We start from the raw sequence: 21,792 nt of genomic DNA on the forward strand, positions 1-21,792 counted from the left end.
TTTGTGTTTTTTTCAAAAGAATGTTGCCACCTAAACATGTAGTTCTATTCTAATATCACCATTTTCTGAAATGATTTCAACTGCTGATTCCAAGAAATTGGAATCTTTTTTTTCACCATTACAGAGTTTGCAGGTATATTTAAAGTCGTCATGAAATGAAAATAACTAATTTGTAAAAGTATGTTATGGATCTTATTGTGAATGCATATTTCATTTTTCAAAATGTTTTGACCTTGTAATATTTTATCAAAATGTCAAACCTCGATCTTGTGGCAAAATGACAGACTTCTGTCCGGTGATGTATGTCGGACTTAGTAAAGTAATTTAGTCAGCGTAAACCCTGCTCTTCCAAAATCAACAGCAAGCTTGCATTCAGATTTGCCTCCATCCAATCATCAACCAATGGATTTTGCCAAGTCCCTGCCCTACATTTCACCTGAAAGTCCATTACATATGAATATACATTACAATATGGAAAAAAAGATCTATTGCGTATATAATTTATTTATTTTTTTTGGAGGAGGAGGGCTCCAAAAAAAAGTAAGAAACCAAAAAGTAAGTGGGAAAGTAAGAAACCAAGCAGAACAGCCTAACAACCACATAGCAGAACTACTCAGAAGCATCGTAGCAAAAAAGAATATGCAGTACACTTCTACACATCTAATGTAATGCTTGTATCATGCACCAAAGGCACTTTGTACCACATAGAGCTATTGATACACACATTTACAAAAGTTTTTCCTCATGCTTTAATGCACACACATTCAGCGGAACATAGTTCGTATTGTGTTCATTTTGAACACATCTATAAAGTATGTGAAGCTATTGAAACCCCTGCGCACTGTTGCTTGTATAAGGCTTTCTCAATTTTCTGCTTAGGCTGTGTAGAGTGACATGATGCAAGATCATGAAATTGCTGAAACAGTTTTTCCTTTTACACATTGTCGGAAGAAGCCAATTGATAAAATGCTTACACTGTAAAAAGCGGGGAGGAAATGAAATAACACAATTAATTACTGATCACTTCTGAAGTCAGGACCCAAGTTAGGCAAAACTTGAACTTGTTGCTTTTTTTTCTTAATTTTTATCTGAAGAAACAGTGATGTGATGAACAGGAAGATACTGAAGTGTTGTGAGCGGTTGCAGTGTAGTTGCCTTCTAGCCCAAGTCAAAAGAACTCATCTCTACTGTACATCTCTATTGCAGTGGACACACTGTAAAGTTTCAGGAGTGACAACAACTGCATTTATATGGTAGTAAATCTCCTAAATTAACAATAACTCACCTTCGAAATTGTGATGATTGACAGCATGGTTACCATAAGAACAGTCTGTTGTCTCGTGCATTTGGTATCCACTATTTTTGACCTAAGTAATATTATAGTGACCAACTAAACCACCATTGACTGAGCTGTCATGTTTTGTGTATGCTTGGAAGGTCCACTTATTTTGGTATGTGGCTTATTTCCAAGATATAATTTTGGATTTAAGTTTATTATGAGCTTGTTTTAGTTTGATTGTTTTTATAGCATAAATCTGGCAACACTAATGAGTCAAGATGTACCTCGTTCCCTGTGATGTCCTGCATTGTGCGTACAGAAGAGAGACACAGCTCTAATCTGCATTTAAATACATCATTAGCAACTAGTTGTTTAGTCCGGTTCCCTACACACTGCATAGGGTCTTTGTTAATGCGGTTTTTACTAGCTGAATTTTCCAGGAGACAATTTGGTTTGTCAATTTGCATTTGTCACTCCTGTAAATTACTGAATTTTGTGTGTTCAGAATAGGATTAAGCACTAAAAGGTGAACTGACAACCAAATTTACCTGCAGTGTGTACATGGCCATGATATTCTGGTCTATTTAATCATCCATCAGGGGTTTGCTCAGATCCCTAACCTTAAGAATGAGTAGTATATATAAAACAGTAATTAGCGAGCACTACTACACACTGTATGGTTGTTGTTGATTTTAGGATGTTCCAACACTCTATATCACATCAAAACTGTTTCTGTGTGACTTATATTTCCTTGTTTCCTTTTATCTCTAGGTATTATACAGAGAAAAAGATTCAGAGCGGGCTCCCCAGGTCCAGCTGGTGAACGGGAACCAGACTCACTTGCTTCTTTTAAAAAACCTTAGCAAGTTCATCCTGTATGAGGTTCAGGTGCTCGCATTTACACGTGTCGGTGACGGACCACCCAGCCTCCCCCCCACAGTTGAGAGAACCAAGGATGATGGTAAGCAACCAATAAAATCAATGCATCGCCCACTGAACAGAACGCATCATCTAATTCTTCAAACATTCCCACTGGTTCTGACAAATCGTACACGCATCACAAAAGCAAAAATAAATGTTCACACACACATTGGGTCAAAATTAGACTTTGAGTGAAAGCTACCCATTTAGCAGATGTTCCTTCACACACTCACACACCAGTAAACACGCACACACACATTCATAATGCTAGCTCATAGTTACGTCTTGCTTCATGCTCTGGTGGTTTCCAGCTGTGCCCGACATTCAGACTGGCATTACCTCCCACGTGGCTCCAGACACAGACAAACACACATGCATGCTCGCTCACACTTTCGCCTGGCCTCCTGGTGCCCCCACTGCATGAAACCACATCCTGCATCAATGCATCGCTTGAGTCACCTGTCTGAACCACCTCTCACTCGCTCCATTTTTTATCCCAACTCATAGAAAAGAAAAATCACTAATGACGTCTCGATTTGTTCTCAGACAGCTGTGACATTAAATGGTGACTTTTGAAGGTGTAATGCTTTTTAGATATTTATCCTGAGAAAAAGACCCAAGTAATCTCATTTGTGTCTCCTGTTTCTCAATATAAATGGTTCAATATTTAATTACTATAATTATTATAATTATTTTATTTATAATTACATTTATTATGAGCAATAATAAAAAAGTCCTTGTAATACAGTAAAGCAATCACACATTTTAATTACAAAAAGAAAAACATAAATTATTAAATATGCAATTAGTATAAATGTTCATTTTAATTATTGTATTTATAATTATTTTATTTAGTTTATAATTATATTATCTGTCCTGTAATGAGCAATAATAAAAAAAATTATTGAAATAAAGTAAAACAGTCATTCATTTTTAGTAAAAAAAAAAAAGCCTAACTTAAATATTTAATATTTATGTTCTACAATTATTTAAATTTAAATAAATAAATTAAATTTTAATTATTAATATTTGAAATTACTTTTTCTAATTATATAAATAAATAATATTTTGTAATTATTATTAACAATTAATTGTATTTATTATTTATTAGTAATTATTACATATTTAGTACAATAAATATGATTAATTCTGGGAATTAAATATTATTATTTTGCATATTTACTACAATAAGTATTACTATAATTGTATTTTACAAATTTACTATAAAAATGAATTTTTTATTCTTTTTCATATTGCAGTAATGAAAATGAGTTGTTTTCAAATTATGGTAATAAGAATTTGGAGGGAAAATGTATGAAACTTAGTATGAAACTAATGTCATACTGGAAAAAAAAATAGACTTAAAAATAGACTTCTTTTAAATCTGAAGTGAAATATGACAGGCATTACTTGACAGTTTTCTTGAGGTTAAACCATGTGTGAACCTCATTAAGTCTCCTGAGCTATGAAAGAGCAACCTCTGAGCAATAAAATTTCCTTCGGAAAGTTTCTCTCAGAAATATGTACTCACATGTACATATATATATAAAATATATTTCCACAGCAAGGGAAAGTAAGCTGCCATCTTTCCCTTTGAAATGAGTGAGTGTGTTCATATGTGGACTGTGGAGTCTTGCCAGCCGAATGACAAACGCCCTCTTTCTGTCATTTTTCTTAATCGGCTCAATGGTGCAACATTCATTCGGAAATGTTCAGGGATACCAGGGATACCAGATACTGGAATGTCTATGTGATTATTCTCCACACACACTGACTCACACTTACACACAAACACACATATCAGAAGTAGTGGATTACCAGTGCTGTTGGCCTAGTGTCCACTGGCAGAGTTAAATGTGTTTCATGAGGGATTATGAAACACTAATATTTATATTTATGGATTTAAGGAATTAGAAGTTTACAGGGAGACTTTGTGTGTGTGAGAGAAGAGATTAAAATGTCATATTTATCGAGGCCGAGATAAAAGCTTGGCCCCACAAACAGATTTTTTGAAGTGTTTGAAATATGTGCTACATTAGAAGAAATCAGAATGTAGACTACAGTAATCTGTTTTAAATACCATGTTCGACTGGGTATCCTCTTTCTTTCTCTCCCTTCCTCTCTTATCTCCAGTTCCCGGTCCACCTGTCAGGTTGGTGTTTCCAGAAGTGCGTCTCACGTCTGTCAGGGTCGTCTGGCAACCTCCCTCGGAGCCAAACGGCATCATTATGGGTAAGAGAACATAAACGCTACACAAGCAGCCACACACACATTTATCTAGCTATAAATGAGGCCATATCGCAGAAATCTGTTGTTTTTGTGTAAAGCTTATTAGAATAATTTTCTACTAAACAAATTAATAACTAATGCATTTAGTATAATATTGTTTTATAATTTTTTTTTTAATAGATTTTTACCTTATAAGAGGGTATCTTGTTTCTTTTCTTATGAATCTGTCATTTCTTTTACTTATTAATCATTTTAATTTTTTTAAGTAAGTTTTGCTCAACAAAACATTTATTTAATAAAAAGATACAATAAAACAGTAAAATGTTAAAATATTATTAAAATTTAAAATAAAATATATTTTCTCTATTGTGAATTCAATTGTGTATTGAGATTAAACTGCCTCAGTTTTGCCGTTATCAAGATTACGGGCCGTACAGACACAGATGCGCAGCTATAGATGACTGGATTATGGACACTTAACCACCCGTGATGGATCATATAATCCCTTAATAGTGATAGAAATGTGAAGCCTCTTTACCTCGGATGATCTCTTGCCTTCTTTGCCTCTTTTCTACACACACTCATACACAAAGCTCTCTGCTGATTGGATCAGTCATTCCATGTAGGATTGAGCGACATAAACCAAAGATCTTCAATCAGAGAAGATCTGTCAGTGTTCCAGCACTCATTTTATCCTCTCAGATCTATGTATTTCATACCTGAAGATACGCAGATAATGTGACTTTCACAAGGGGTATTTCATTATTCTTTGTTGATTTTCCTCAACAGCAGTCTCGCAATTATTGAACGTCTGACTGTACAGTGTGAATAAGCAGTATTCATCAGGTGACCTTGAGATACCAAACCTATAAACCAATTAAGAACAGACCATTAGATCAGATCATCATCATTACACTGCAAAAAAAATAATATTTATATTATATTATATTATATTATATTATATATATATTATATTATATTATATTATATTATATTATATTATATTATATTATATTATATTATATTATATTATATCAAAAAAAAATTTTGTTGTTTGTTTTTTGGAGTACTTTTGGAGTCACCCAGAAATAAGAATTCTTACTCACCTCTGTCGCTTTCTTTCTTCTGTGGAACATTTTCTCTAATTTTTAAGTAATGTCATGGACACGTTTTTTGTTTGTTTGTTTGTTTGTTTGTTTTTTCTTTTCTGTCAACTACTGAAATGACAACAAAGCATTGTACGAGTGACTCGTGCACTGTATTCCATACTTATGCAATCATGATCAATCAAAGTTGTGAAGAAGACTATCTATAAACAGTTGATCAATCAAAGTTGTGAAGAAGACTATATATATATATATGATATATATATATATATACGTTAGGTAACAGTATATATTCTTTGTCTATTATATTATAAGTGTGATAATATATAGAACTCCGCGGGGGGGGGGAATCGATTCGCGGACTATATAGTGGGCCAATATATATATATATATCACTGATTGTTAGTTCACAAGGAAGTTAAAACAGTTAATATATATTTTAAACAGTATATATATATATATTGTATGCTAAACATGTCATAAATCACTGGTGTAATTTTGGTTCTTAATTTTCTTTCAGTGGTAATGTATTGAAAGCAAGAGCCTGTTGGTGAATATTGATCGGAGGATTGAGGTCTCTCTGGTTCTAGTTCTTAGAGGTTTGTCTGGCGGATTTTTTTTTGCTTTGGGGCATTTAATATCTCTCTCTTCTCTCTCTCACTCCTCTCTCGTGGTGGTGATTTTAATTGTTCTCTCTGTCAGTATCTTTCTCACTCATTATCATTCTCCTTTATTCATCTCTCTAGTTCTCTATCAGGCTCTGTCTTTATCTCTCATATTGTCGATTTTTCTCTGTCTTACCCTTGCATTGATTTGCATATGGACCTAAAGATGAAGTATGTAATTTCAGTGGCACTAGCATCACTAAATGGAGTTACAAATATAATTACTAGTTTCACAAACACCACCTCGTCTGCCATTGGTTGGATAAACAGACACCGCAGTTCAGCATCAAACTCATGCCATTGATTGAGCCAATGTGGCAGGCTGGTCTAGATGTTTGGTAAATCAATGTATGAATGACTTATTGGTGTCAAGCCATATTAAGTAATTAGTTCACTCAGTATTCAGTTATTATTTACATCTGTCAAACCTGTAAAAATGTCTTCCTTCAGTGGAATACATGAGGTAATAGAGTCTTGTGGACTGCTTTTATAATACTTTTATAGTGCTTGTGCATCCTTTTTGCACCACAAGCTGTCCATACATTAAAACTGCATGGAAAAAGGTGCATTATTCAAAAATGTTTCATCGTTACGTTGAAAGGAAATAATATAATTTTGGTTTGGTGTGAGTATGAGGATGAGTAAATGATGAGTTAATCCTTTAAGCTGGGAAAAGGAGAAAGTGTTTTAACATTTGAAAAAATTGCATACCTTTAATCTCTTTGTTGCTTTTGTAAAAAAAAAAAAAAAAAAAAAAAAAAAAAAACTGATATAGCTTAAGCAGTAGCTGTGTACTCAACTACATGTATTAATGAGATACTGGCAGCGTGACATACGACTACTTGCTTTTGTCGGATCACTGTCTACCTTCAGAGATTTTACTGTGTTGCTCACATTTGGGGAAAATACTTTAAAGTAAAGCTAATCTTTTTAGTATACTGTAAGGCACTAAAAGGCACAAAAAGTAGATAAATACATTGAAGATATTGGTAACACTGTACAATAAGGTTCCATTAGTTAATGTTAGTTAATGTATTAACTAACATGAACAAGCAATGAACAATACATTTATTACAGTATTTATTCATCTTTGTTAATGTTAGATAATAAAAATACATCGTTCATTGTTAGTTCATGTTCATTCACAGTGCATTAACTAAAGCAAAACTTTTGATTTTAATAATGCATTAGTAAATGTTGTGCATTAACTAAAGCCGATGATTATTCAGCAAGTGCTGTAGAACTATTGATTTTTTTTCTCTGTCTTAGTTCAAAGCATTAAGTATATGTTAACTAATGAACCTTATTGTGTTTAGAGTTTCGAAAAGTGATTATTGGTCATTGTCAATGTATAACTTTGTGTTTTTTTTTCTAAAATCATAGCAGTGGAATACATGAGTTGAATTAATTACTTTTTAAAAACAATGAACTCAGTTAAGGTGACAAGTGAGGAGCAGATTTAGTTGTAAAGAACTAGCTTAAACACATTGTCATGTACTTCTGTAAATGAGGAAAATATAGCTACACTGTACAGATTTTTTGCTGTTCAAGCTAAAATACTTTAAACTTAAAAAATGAAGAAATAATTAAGACATTGGATCGTGTATATGTGCTCATCCATAAGGTTTTTTGTTTTTTTTGCAGTGCATTAACTAAAGCAACAACTTTGATTTTTAAAATGCATTAGTAAATGTTGAAAATTAACATGATACTATGATTTAATACCGTGCTTGTAGAAACATTGGTTCATCTTGACAGAGTTAAGTAAATTAATCCTGTTTTTTTTCAACAAGAATGCATTGTTAATGTATAACTTTGTTTTTTTTTCTAAATTGATTAAAAATGACAGTCACAGTTACATATTAATCTGTAAATGAGAAAAAAGTCTCAACTAGAAATATTTCACAATGCATTAAATTGATTAAAAATGACAGTCAAGATATTAATAATGTTACAAAAAAAGTATCATTTAATATGTTTTTTGCATTGATATTAATAAGAAATATTTCATGACCAGCAAATCAGCATATTAGAATGATTTCTGAAGGATCATATGACACTGAAGACTGGAGTAATTATGCTGAGAATTCTGCTTAGCATCACAGAAATAAATTACATTTTAAAATATATTGAAATACAAAGCAGTTATTTAAAATTGTAATAATATTTAACATTATTACAGTTTTTACTGTATTATTGATCTTACCAACTTAGCGTATATGTATTTAATTTACACCAAAAAAGACAAACATGTTAATATCAAAGTTACCACGCTATGTTTTTGTTACCATATTCATGTACCATGCTATATAAATGGTACCTTAATGTACTATATAGAAAATGACTGGTATTCCCACCATGAAAGTGTCCCGAAAACATGGTATTTGTGTTAACACCATGGTTCTTTTTGTAATGGTCTTTCCTGCTCTCCTTCTGTTATAGCATTGAATGTCTGATGTGATGTGTTCTGTGGTTAGGGATCAGTGATTGCTGTGGTAACAGGGTGCACAAATAAAATGCGTCTGACCGAGGGGGCAACGATCCGACCAATTACACAGCTTACTGCTTTCACCACGGCAACCCAGACATTAAAAAATGAGTACTGAACCACCTGGCATGGGTCACAGCTCTACTATGATAGATGAGGGAAAATACAAAGCCTGAACAGTTGATTGTAGGCCCTTGTTTGTCCTTTTGCCTCCTTCTCTCCATTTCCAGGGCAAAAGCTACTCTCAAACAGCGAAGAAAAGGAAGAAAAAAGTGTTGATTTCTGCCTCTAGCATAACACGCAAAAAAAAAAAAAAAAAAAAAAAAAGATAAACCATCACAAGAGAGAGCTCAGGAACAAGCAGGAAAAGCAGAGGATTTTGCATAGGCCCCTCTGGGCTTTTTGGGTTGAGTTAGCAATGGCCTCTTAATAAAGGAGGATCTTAGCGAGCTGTGCGTTTGGAGGGGGAAGAGAGAAAAGGAAAGAAAGGGTGGATAAGAATCTGAGAAGACAAGGCAAAAGAAAAAAAAAACATTGAATTAAAACCAGCCTCAGCTCTGTAGTGCCATGCTAATCTTCCAAACGGAGCACGCTAACACCAGACATCCCATGTGACAGAGATAAGAACGTCTCTCTCGGCCAATCTCTACAGCACCTCATGTCAAAAACACCCTTTCAGCTGTAATAATCACTTCCAGGTTAAAGCAGAGTGTGGAGATCTTTCACAGGACACTTTGGTCTTAGCATCTGCGTTAAAATTAAATGAGCCATGTCTGCAGTTAGAAGAGGATTATTAACTCATATGAAGGAAGGCTGCTGTTGCGAACTTGTATAATGACCTTATGTATTTAAAAATGTGACGCCTCATATGTTTAGATCATTGTAATGATAGACACCAGATGGATTGTTATAAGCTGATTTGAAATGTGGTTGTTTGGTTTTGTTATGGCTGTGCCAGAATGTTAATGTTGTTCTTCTCCATACATTGAACATGTGTGAGGATGTTTGCTATTGAGCTCCAAAAACACAAAAACAACATCATAAAGCACTTTCTCTCAATTGCTCTTCTGCATATTTGAATCATCATTTTAATAATGTATTAATTGTAAATAATATACATATGAATAAATCTGTGAATAAATCTGGGTTTTTTATAATTAAAATTATTATTATTATTATTATTAATCATAATAAATATATGGTAATTAATATAAACAATATTTATAATTAACATAATAATAATATTATAATAATACAATTAATTGTTAATTAAAAATTATTATTATTATTCAAACTATTCATATTATTAATAGTAATAAATTATAATTATTTGATTTAATTACTATACTAATTCTAGTAATAATAATGATTAATATTATTGTTAATAATAATAAAATAATAATTTACTAATTAACTATTTATAACTATATATATACACACACAGTGTATATATACATTTATATATTATATAAATGTGTATAGAGAGAGAGAGAGAGAGAGAGAGAGAGAGAGAGAAAATTCATAATAAGTCATTATAAATGAATTATTATTTTTTTATTATTTTATTAATATTATTAGAATCAGAATATTAATTTTTAATTATTAGGCTGCATTACTACACAGACCCATTTCCGTTAAGTGTGGTTTCTAAGATCTATACTAATATTATTCCCTTACAGTGCAAATAATGTTACCATTAATGTACTCCAGCAGTTTTGATCCAGTTATGGCTTTGTTACCGCAGGTTATCAGATTTCTTACCGTTTGAATATCAACGACCCCAACAAGTTTACCACGGTTGAAGTGGGATCCAACGCACGTCAATTCACAGTGACAGGACTGATTCCAGAATCAGCATATGTGTTCCAAATCACAGCGCGCACTCAACAGGGCTGGGGACCCTCGGAGGAGGCTATCGTCATAACGACAGAAAAAAGAGGTATGTTTGAAGGGTTCATGTTCAGTTGTGTTGTTATCAATTCATTGTTTTATTGTAGAATCATTTACATAAACATTGACAAATCGGATGTGACTACTACTAAAAATTCACTAAAACGCTTATGTTTCGAGTAGTCAGTTCATCTGAGCAGAATGTCAGCTGATAAAGCAAACTGTCAAAACAGCATGTGGCCCTTCGGAGCTGACTGCATTTAAACCCGAGCTCAAAATTAGCCACGAGCCGGGTCTGTGAAACATGCATATGCCCAGCAGTGACTCATTACACATGTCCCACAGAACGGCCACAGCCCCCTCGACGACTCACCGTGCCTCAGAAAGGGGTTGAGTCTAATAAGCTTCGACTTCATTGGACGGTGGGGGGAGATGGCTCTTCCCCAGTGCGCTACTTTACCCTGCAGACATTAGAGCGTCCGGACGGAGAGTGGAAGACCCACACATCCTCCATCAGTCATAATAACACCTCGTGGGAGGTGGATAGGTAACACACGCGCACATTTCTCTCTCTGATTAGTCATAACTGCCTGTGCCGGCAACGGCTGGTACAAGAACAGTCACTAATAATAGCATAATGTGCTTTAGCTTTGACAGACAGAAGACATTAAAATACACATAATGGAGTTACGCTTGAGGTCTTTGTAAGTTTGGAATATGCAGACATGGAAATAATTTAAGCTATAATTCAACAAGGAAATCTTTTCTGCTGTACAACACAAAAGTAACAAAAACATGGTTTGGACATGGTTCAAATGGTTGTGCCATGTTTTTGGACCATATAAACCACATATTGTTTTGTTTTGTTTTTTGTTAAACCATGGTAATACTATGGTGTTTGTTTGTTGTTTAGATATGCCACAGTAGGACCATTACCTTTTTGTGGATATGTACTGTGTTGTACCATGGTAACACTGCTTTTTTTTTGAGACATTGTACAATGTTAATACTATGATTTTCTTTTATTTATTTATTTATTATTTTATTTTTTATGTACCATATAAAATGTATTGGGATTTTTGGGATATGCACAATGCTATTCTCTGAACTACATTTACATTTACATTTAGTTGGTTTGCTGACGCTTTTATCCAAACTGACTTACAATTGGGGAATACATAAAGTGACTCTTCTTAAAAAGGCAAACAGACACAGGAAGTACTTGTAAAACCAAGTTTTAGGCATTGTTCAAATAAGTACAAGGGAAGGAATAAATAAAGAGAAAGACAAAGTTTTTTTTTTTTTACATTTACGATGAAGTAGCATCGAAAGAGATGAGTTTTCAGCTGTCACTTAAAAATTGTCAGGGCTTCAGCATTTCGGATTCGAGTGGGAAGATCATTCCACCAGCCAGGAATGGTGAAAGAGAATGTTCTGGAAAGTGATTTTGAGCCTCTTTGTGATGGAACCACGAGTAGTAGTGAATGGAAGTAGGTGGGTGCTGAGCCTGTGGCTGTTCTATATGCAAGCATCGATATCTTGAACTTGATGTGAGCTGCAACCGGTAGCCAGTGCAAGGAGATAAAGAGAGGTGTAACATGGGCTCTTTTGGGCTCGTTGAATACCAGTCGTGCCGCTGCATTCTGAATCTTTTGTAGAGGTTTTATTGTGCTTGATGGAAGTCCAGCCAGAAGAGCATTGCAGAAGTCCAGGCTAGATGACAAGGGCCTGGACAAGAAGTTGTGCAGCATGCTACGTTAGAAAGGGCCTCATCTTTCTGATGTTATGTAATGCAAACCTGCAAGATTGAGTGCAATGTGGTCTTTGAAGGTCAGCTGGCCATCAAAGATTACACTAATATTTCTGACCAAAGTTGATGGGGTAATTGTAGAAGAACCTAGCTGGATGGAGAAATCATGCTGTAGAGTTGGAGTGGCAGGGAAGAGAAGTAGCTCAGTCTTTGCCAGGTTGAGCTGTAGGTGATGTTGAGATGTCCGCCAGGCAGCCTGAGATCCGTGCAACTACTGTCTGATCATCTGGTTGAAATGAGAGATAGAGCTGTCTGTCATCAACATAGAAATAGTAGGAAAAACCCATGTGCCTGTATGATGGGACCCAGTGATGTAGTGTATATGGAGAAGAGGAGGGGTCCAAGAACTGATCCCTGAGGAACCCCAGTGACCAGTTGATGTGCTTTGGATACCTCACCTACCCAGGGGAACTACCATATAAATACCACAATTAGGATAATGATTTAGTCCCATGATATTTATACCATCACTTCACTTCACATTACTGATACTGGGTGAGAGAGCCAGGGTGAGAATGAAAAGGGTTAAAATGAAACAACCTCAAATGGACTGAATCAAACAAAGCTCTTCAATTTACAAGAATGAACTTACACAAAACATGTAGGATATTTTATATTATGTCCATGCAGTGACACTGATGAGACATCATTAAGAATAAAAAAGGAAAGTGAAATCAACAGATAGCCAGAGTGAGAGTAAGAAGGAGAGAGAGAGACTGCAATCATAATCAGACTCACCATCGGGTGGCCTAATGTCTAATCACAGCTCCACCAGCTCGCTAACCTGTTTTCTGCTCTCCAGCACCACCTCATATTCTTTCACCCTGCCTGTTCATTGTTCTCATCATCACCTGTCTGATTCATGCTGTCATCTTCATTTATGTCTCTAAATGTCCACTTGCATTAAGGAGAAAATATACTGAAATAAAGGACTTGCCTCCCCATAGCACCATCTTTCTCAACCTGTTTTTTAATGGAACCATGGGAGCATTTCTGCATTCAGCAGAACTCGATTACCCACAACCCACATGTCTGTCCTTTTAATTACCCACATATGCCTTTCACTGACATTCAATGACTCATCATAAGCCATCTTCTGACTACAAAGGAGGCACAGAAGATGAATCTGAAGCGGCATGGATAACATTGCATTTGCACAGACTATTTAATGTGGCACGGAGTCTAAATAAATGTAAATGTATTTATACCTGAATCACAATCGTGAAAAGCAGTCACTATGTTTGGAGTACAACTGTACGACCCTTACTATTTCTGCAATAAATGCAGTAGTTAGCATACTGTAACTGTACAGAGTATCCAGATTTGAGAATGCAGACAATATCTGGATTGATTTTCATTTATAGGAATTTTAATTGTATTTAATGTGATTAAATTATGTTCATCGATCAAAAGTTTGGGGTCTGTGAGATTTTTGAAAGAAGTCTCTTACACAAACCCAGGCTTTTGTTTAATCAATAATACTGTAAATAGAAACAGAAGTATTGTGAAATATTGTTATAGTTTCAAATATTTTATATTCTGATTTTACATTTTAAATGATTCCTCTCATGGCAAAGCTGAATTTTCCAGGCTTCAGTGTCACATGATCCTTCAGAAATCACTCTAATGTGCTGATTTGGTGTTGAAGTAAATCTCGTTTTATTATCAATGTTGAAAACAGTTGTGGAGCTTAAAATTTCTTTGGAAACCATCATACATTTTTTCAGGATTTTTTTGATCAATAGAAAGTTCAGAAGAACAGCATTTATTTGAAATACAGTTCTTTGTAACAAAGTTTTACTGACCTCAAACTTGCTTACCCCAAACATTTTAAACGGTAGTGTATATTTCATCATATTTAATAAATTAACGTTTATTTTATGGACTGGGTTCGATTCTCGGCCCGGCAGGAATTGTAGGTGGAGGGAGTGAATGTACAGCGCTCTCTCCACCCTCAATACCACGACTGAGGTGCCCTTGAGCAAGGCACCGAACCTCCAAATGCTCCCCGGCCGCCGCAGCATAAATGGCTGCCCACTGCTCCGGGTGTGTCTTCACGGTGTGTGTGTGTTCACTGCTGTGTGTGTGCACTTTGGATGGGTTAAATGCAGAGCATGAATTCCGAGTATGGGTCACCATACTTGACTGTGTGCCAGTGTAAAGGTGTATGTGTTGGTACAGTTCTTTGCTTCAGTTTGTCTCGTTTTCTTTCTCTCACTGTCACGCACACATTTTTCATAATTGCATGAACCCAGTGTTTTGAACCAAGAGGATGTTTGTGTTCAAACCATCTTGATTCTCAGCGGAGTAAATTCCTCCAGCTATTAAAACAGAAATGTCACTAACAGTCCTCGTATTCAACACCCTAATTACAAACACACACACACATAAACACTCACAACAACATAAGCACCCTCACAGTCTTGATTCTCAAATTATTCTCATATCCCTAATTGCCCACTTCACACACACACAGTTTCCCCCAATGGCCCACTTTGATATACATTACCCACAACCCTGTGTCCCCTTCTCACATCCCCTCAAAGTTTGAAAAACAATAACAAAAATGTGCAGTTGACTAATATTAACTGATGATAAATGAATAATGATTATGATAAACAAGAAATTCTCAATAATAATTTGACAGTCTGGTATCTGTTAAGGTTGAACTTGAGCAAGAAATTGTTGGCAGACATGTCTACCAAATGGATTGGGATGTATTCTTTTGACTGTATTCATGAATGCATTTTTTATGATAGGTTACCTATAGTATGAAGTTCTTTCTCTGATTTTCTCAAAAGAAGCATAAAAATGCATCACGTATGGTCCGTTTTGGTACGTGAGAATGATCTAGTGTGTGTGTGTTGAAATCTATCTCTTTTCTTGTAGACTGAAGCCATACACCTCTTACAAATTTAGAATGATGGCCACAAATGATGTGGGAGACAGCGCTTTCAGCAAAGAAACTGAGCCAGTTACCACTCTACAGGACGGTAATACTAGATTCTGTGTGTTGTGAAAAGTGAATTATAATTTTTTAGAGTGCTTTTTGGATTTGAGTGTTTGTGAAAGGATCAGAGTAGATAGTGATTTTTTTTTTTTTGAGAATTTTTTGATGAGAAAACATACAATGGCTGATTGATTGATAGATAGATAGATAGATAGATAGATAGATAGATAGATAGATAGATAGATAGATAGATAGATAGATAGATAGATAGAACACCCGATAGATAGATAGATAGATAGATAGATAGACAGACAGACAGACAGACAGACAGACAGACAGACAGACAAGATACACAGACCAAAAGACAGACAGACAAATAGAACACCCGATAGATAGATAGATAGATAGATAGATAGACAGACAGACAGACAGACAGACAGACAGACAAGATACACAGACCAAAAGACAGACAGACAAATAGAACACCCCCGATAGATAGATAGATAGATAGATAGATAGATAGATAGATAGACAGACAGACAGACAGACAGACAGACAGACAGACAGACAGACAAGATACACAGACCAAAAGACAGACAGACAAATAGAACACCCGATAGATAGATAGATAGATAGATAGATAGATAGATAGATAGATAGATAGATAGATAGATAGATAGATAGATAGATAGATAGATAGATAGATACAGAGATAGGATAAACCCGATAGACTGGATTTTTTTATATTTTATTTTATTTCAATTAACATCTATCTAGCTAGCTAGGATGGATAGATAGATAGATAGATAGATAGATAGATATAGATAGATAGATAGATAGATTCATTAATTCATTAATTGAATGTGTTTGTCTGTGTGTTTAGTTCCAGATGAAGCTCCTGTCATTTTGAACATCAAACCTTCAACCACAACATCTGTGATTGTCCAGTGGCAGGTAAAACATTGTAAAACAATGAGTTAACATGAGACTTTTTTCAAAAACAATAAATCTCACCCAGCCCAAACCTTTGAACAGTAATGGAGCTATATTTTTATCAACATTTCACTCTACTCTCAATGAATTTTTCACTGACCTTGTTGCAGTGTATTATAGGATTGCCTTATCATCAAAACATTGTTTAAACAAGTTATCTCAGAAAGCATCATAATGTTGAAAGAGTCAACATGTCAAGAGCAGGCCTGCAATTCTTAAAATGCTCACAAAGTTTTGAAACGGCTTTAGCCTGGGTAGGTGTCACAGGAACTATTCCTGTCTTTCTATTCCATTTAACTGAAGGTTCAGGGGTTCAAATTGTTCAGCAACGTTTAATAGCAGACTTGTGTGCAAAGTATTCAGCTGCCCTCTCAATGTAAATTATGTTTGGCAAGCAGGTTCTTAGCCTTACTCTTTACCCTCTAATTAGTTAGCAGTCATTTCACGTACCTCCTCTATCTATTCACACACATACGGATACATTTACAAAGCTGGCCTGTTTTGACCCCATCTTAATTAACTTTGCCTATAACACTGATCACATACTAAATAAGACACATCCATAATGAAACTGGAGAGTGAGAACGCATGTTAGAGTTAGCCAGAGTAAGAACAACCAGATCAGGCCTTTACTGACCTGTGGTCTTAGCTAACTTGTCCTGTGTTGATCTGTGCTATCTCCTGGGCTGACATGCATTGTGCAGTAATTACTTTCTGTCACTGTCTCTAACTGCTAATTAGCCGGCAGCAGACAGCATAGGCACTGTCTTTAACATTCTTTCATTAAGTAGCATCACAGGTCATATGCTGAAAAGTCAGGTGAATATTTCCTAGCCTGAGTTAAATGGAGTAATTAAACGGCAGTTTGCTACTTGGAGCTTGACTGAAACACGATATGTCTGTGTCTGCAGCCGCCTGCTGAGGGAACTGTCAATGGTATTCTTGTGGGATATCGTGTGTATTACCGTGAACTTCCACATGAGAACAATCCAGAGGAGCCAAAGGCAGCAACCAACCAATCAACAATCAGTCCTGAGTTCAGAGGTTAGTCTGTCTGTCTTTCTGTTGATCTATCTATCAATCTGTCTGTCATTCAGTTTATCTCTCAGTCTCTGTCCATCTGTCGTTCTGCATACCTATCTACAGTATCTATCTATCTATCTATCTATCTATCTATCTATCTATCTATCTATCTATCTATCTATCTATCTATCTCTTTGTCTTTCTGGTCTATCTGTCCTGTCTGTCTGTCTGTCTGTCGTTCTGGTCTTTTTTTTCTGTCTGTTTGTCTGTCTATCTGAATTTCTGTTGATCTATCAATCTGTCTGTCATTCAATTTATCTCAGTCTCTGTCCATCTGTCGTTCTATCTATCTATTTATCTATCTATCTATCTATCTATCTATCTATCTATCTATCTGTCTATCTATCTATCTATCTATCTATCTATCTATCTATCTATCTGTATCTGTCTGTCTGTCTGTCTGTCTGTCTGTCTGTTTGTCTGTCTATCTGAATTTCTGTTGATCTATCAATCTCTCTGTCATTCATTTTTTTTTTTTTGATTTTTTTTTCTGTCCTATCTATCTATCTGTCTATCTATCTATCTATCTACTGTCTATCTATCTATCTATCTATCTATCTATCTATCTATCTATCTATCTATCTATCTATCTATCTATCTATCTATCTACCTCTGTCTGTCTGTCTGTCTGTCTGTCGTTCTCTGTCTTTCCTCACTGCTAGTATTTTTGTTGCAAACTAAAATTGTTTTGAATATGATTTTGTGTTGCTAAGTAAAATTTGTTGTTTATATAAGTATTATATATAAATATTTTTTCAGTGATAAATGTTTTGTCCATGTTACACTAATTTCCGTTTCAGATGACTGTTTTATCTTCTGTGCTCAAATGCATATTAGGCAGTGTCCCTTGTGTAATTTATCTCTCTTATTCTCTTTTCCTCTCTCTCTCTCTGGGTTTATTTCACAACTCAAACAGCTAAGAGCACTTTTAAGACAGTCAGCAGCCCTTCATTAACTGAATTTGAATTAACGCGTAAGTATATTTTGATATTAATTTAATTGCTGAGTTGTTTCAATAGTTGCAATCTTTGAAGTGTTAACAGATTCACATTCAAGCCCGAAGGCTTTCAAACTCCTTGTTCTATCCTCTGATCTCCTCTACCTCTATAACAAACACTTCCCCTAGTCTTTGCACTTTGTTGTTAAGCCTCTGGTCCTGTCACAATCTGCTGTGAGGAAGGGGAAAAATGTAACTCTATTTTGTTCTCCACCTCATTTCCACACCCATCATCTCATATCCTCATCTCCTCTTCCGTCGCCTAGTTTTACATTTTTCGGGGTCTCTTTCTCCTCATTTCACTAAACTAGTACCTCAACACTCTCTGACTGCAACTTCTATCTTATTTTTCTTCATCTTTAATGGTGTTTTTTTAGAGCTCAGCAAGTACAGACGATACACGATTGTCATGACAGCATTTAATGTTGTTGGAGAGAGCCCTTCAAGTCCACCTGTTGAGGTGTTTGTGGGAGAAGCAGGTATGTTTTTATGCCTCATTAAGATCACTTCTATGACTTCGCTTTAAAACATGGACCACAAACTTAAGTAAACCCAAACTGCTTTTTTGAAATGTAATTGCTGTTTGATTTTAAATCTGGTATGCGTCTGGTATCTTATCATCAGACCTACATGCTCTGGTCTGAGCACTTAGCACTGTGGTTATGTAAACAAGGAATACATTTGTACATGAGTGATAACAGTGAATGTTATATGCAATACATCCTCAAAATCACACAACCTGTTTTATCTGGTTATGAGCTGTATGGGAAAGAAAAGTGGGACTTGAATAGCACTGTGTAAACTGATTATCTGCAAAACCCATTAGACAACACACAGTGGATCCATTTGCGTGACCTATTGATAATGTGCCACAGACCAGTTTCCACTTTGTAGCACTGATCAATTTCTCCAGCGATGTGCTGTCTGGTGGAGTATTAATATAAAAACAGTTAATTATGTCTTAAGTGAAGCTAAACAGACATCAGAAATGTGTCAAAATATCAGATCTGTGCTTTACATCATTGTGTAAATGTGCAATTCCTGTAATTATATAAATACACAATATATCTATATCTTTATCATCTATATACTGTAGATATATGACCTCCCTTCATTCTATAGACTGTGTTTGTGTGTGAACGTGCGTCGCAACTGTAAACTCATCTGATATGTAGAGCGTAATGATAGCCCATTACCTAAGCCAACTTAGAAAATGAGCCATGTGCACTAATCAGATTAGTTGCCACATCTGACCTCTCCCACAGATCTGAATAAGAGGGACGGCATACATCATTAAATATAGCACCCCTCTGGCATGACTTCAACATAGTGCTGTCAATAGTACCGATGTTAGCACCAGGCAGTACTGAAATTGTAAAAATGTGACGATGCCAGCATTTCCTGCTAGCATGTTGTGCGGATTCTTAAACAGCTCTGATTGGCCATTGTGTTCACATGCTCAACAGATATGTCTGTGATTGGCCACAATGATCATCACTTCACCGGGCACTTAAACAGATACATAATACACAGTTAAAATGCTGATTTGGTGCTCAAGAAGCATTTCTTATTATTATCAATGTTGAAAACAGTTGTGCTGTTAATCATTTTCTGAAAACTATGATAATTTTTTTCTAGATTCACTGAAGTATAGAAAGTTCAAAAGAACAGCATTTATTTGAAATAGAAAACTTTTGTAACATTATAAATGTCTTCCACTTTTGAGCATTTGAATGTATCCTTGCTGAATAAAAACAAATAAAATATAATGCATTATCTGCATACTTTGGCAAATATTTTAGCACCACAATTGGCTACATGGGGAAAAAAGGAGAATGCCAAAAGCTTGCATGTTCTAGACTGAAAAGCTTAAGTTAGACAGCTGGCCTATTTACAGAGACATTATATAATTTTACACATTTCAGAGTGTCAATAAATCACTAAACCTCTTTCCATTCAGTTTAGTCTCTGTCCATTATACCACAGAGAAATGTTATCTGACATTTAGCCTTTACATAAGACAGATAGTCTATCAAGTGAATGGTTTTCCCTACTGTGGTAGACTCATCCCATCCCCTGTTGACACATGCAAGTTTTATTTTTCTGTTGCTCAATTTAAAATTATAATTTTGTATGTATGTGTGTTCATAGCTCCTTCAGTGGCTCCCCAGAACATACAGGTGAAATCTGTGTCCTCCAGTCAACTGGATGTAGAGTGGCAGCCTCCACCCATTGAGACACAAAATGGAAATATTCAAGGATACAAGGTAACAATACATTTTATTTTTATTCTAATTGTTTATTAAATTCCATGTTTTTAATTGTCAAATGCATATTTACACCCATAGAATTATTAAATTCCATGTTTTTAATTTGTGCCACCTTGTCATATTTACACCCATAGTGTGAATGCGTGAATACATAATGCTCAGTTGTTTAGTCAGTTGTGAGCCCTGCATTTTATCCACAATCAGTCAGCAAGTCCATCTGTTTACCAGCATAAGTAAACTGTCATTCATCTGCAGTCTGTCTTCCCTTATCTCACTGTCATCTGTTGATTTCACTACATAAGCTTCCACTGTTGTTTTCCTATTTATGCCATCTGTACATCTGTCTCTCATAGAGATTTGAACAGGAACTGGTTATGAATCCTTCTGTTCTGTCCACAAACACACATAGTATCAATTCACAGATTTTATATTCCATTCAAATCTTGTATTTGAAGGATTCATTTTCCCAAAAATTGACATTTTGTCATCATTTACTCACCCTCATCTTGTTACAGATCCGTATGACTTTTTTTTTTTACTTTGAAACACAAAAGGAGACATTCTTAAAATGTACTTAGTTGCTTAATGAATGGAAAATGCAGCACTCATACTTCCAAACTATAGCACATATATTATTTTTTTTAAAGGAGATATCTTAAGTATATGTATTTTTTTTTTTGTTATATTTAAATGTAGTTATAGTTTTTGGTGTTTTAATTTTATATTTATTAATTTTTTCATATGTTACAGTAAACCGTTTATAATTTTACAAAAGTTTTCTGTTTCAAATTAATGCTGTTCTTTCTGATTATTGGAGAATCTTTATAAAATATATATCATAGTTTCCACAAAAATACTAAGCAACACAACCAGGTACAACACTGAAAAGAAATGTTTGAGCACCAGTGATTTCTGTAGGATCATGTGACACTCAAGACTGGAGTAAATTCAGCTTTACCATCAGAGTAATATACTACATTTTAAAATACATTCAAATAGTAGATAGCTATTTTAAATTGTAAAATGATATCACTGTTAATATTACTGTTTTTACTTTATTTTTGAACAAATAAATGCAGCCTGCAGCATAATTTTTTGGAAATTGAAATCT

The 21,792-nt window shown here is 34.9% G+C and overlaps 1 protein-coding gene across 1 annotated transcript in view; it reads left to right on the forward strand.

The window, feature by feature from the left end:
* LOC109061405 (protein sidekick-1-like) overlaps nt 1-21,792 on the forward strand; it is a 206,867-nt gene that overhangs the window by 173,619 nt on the left and 11,456 nt on the right. The window contains 10 exon segments of the mRNA XM_042729635.1: nt 2,051-2,240; nt 4,334-4,432; nt 10,433-10,627; nt 10,924-11,125; nt 15,278-15,381; nt 16,222-16,292; nt 17,243-17,375; nt 18,331-18,387; nt 18,789-18,890; nt 20,563-20,678. Coding sequence (XP_042585569.1) covers nt 2,051-2,240; nt 4,334-4,432; nt 10,433-10,627; nt 10,924-11,125; nt 15,278-15,381; nt 16,222-16,292; nt 17,243-17,375; nt 18,331-18,387; nt 18,789-18,890; nt 20,563-20,678 — 1,269 coding nt within the window.

Source organism: Cyprinus carpio, chromosome A1 (genome assembly GCF_018340385.1).
Source record: "Cyprinus carpio isolate SPL01 chromosome A1, ASM1834038v1, whole genome shotgun sequence".
NCBI lineage: Eukaryota > Metazoa > Chordata > Actinopteri > Cypriniformes > Cyprinidae > Cyprinus > Cyprinus carpio.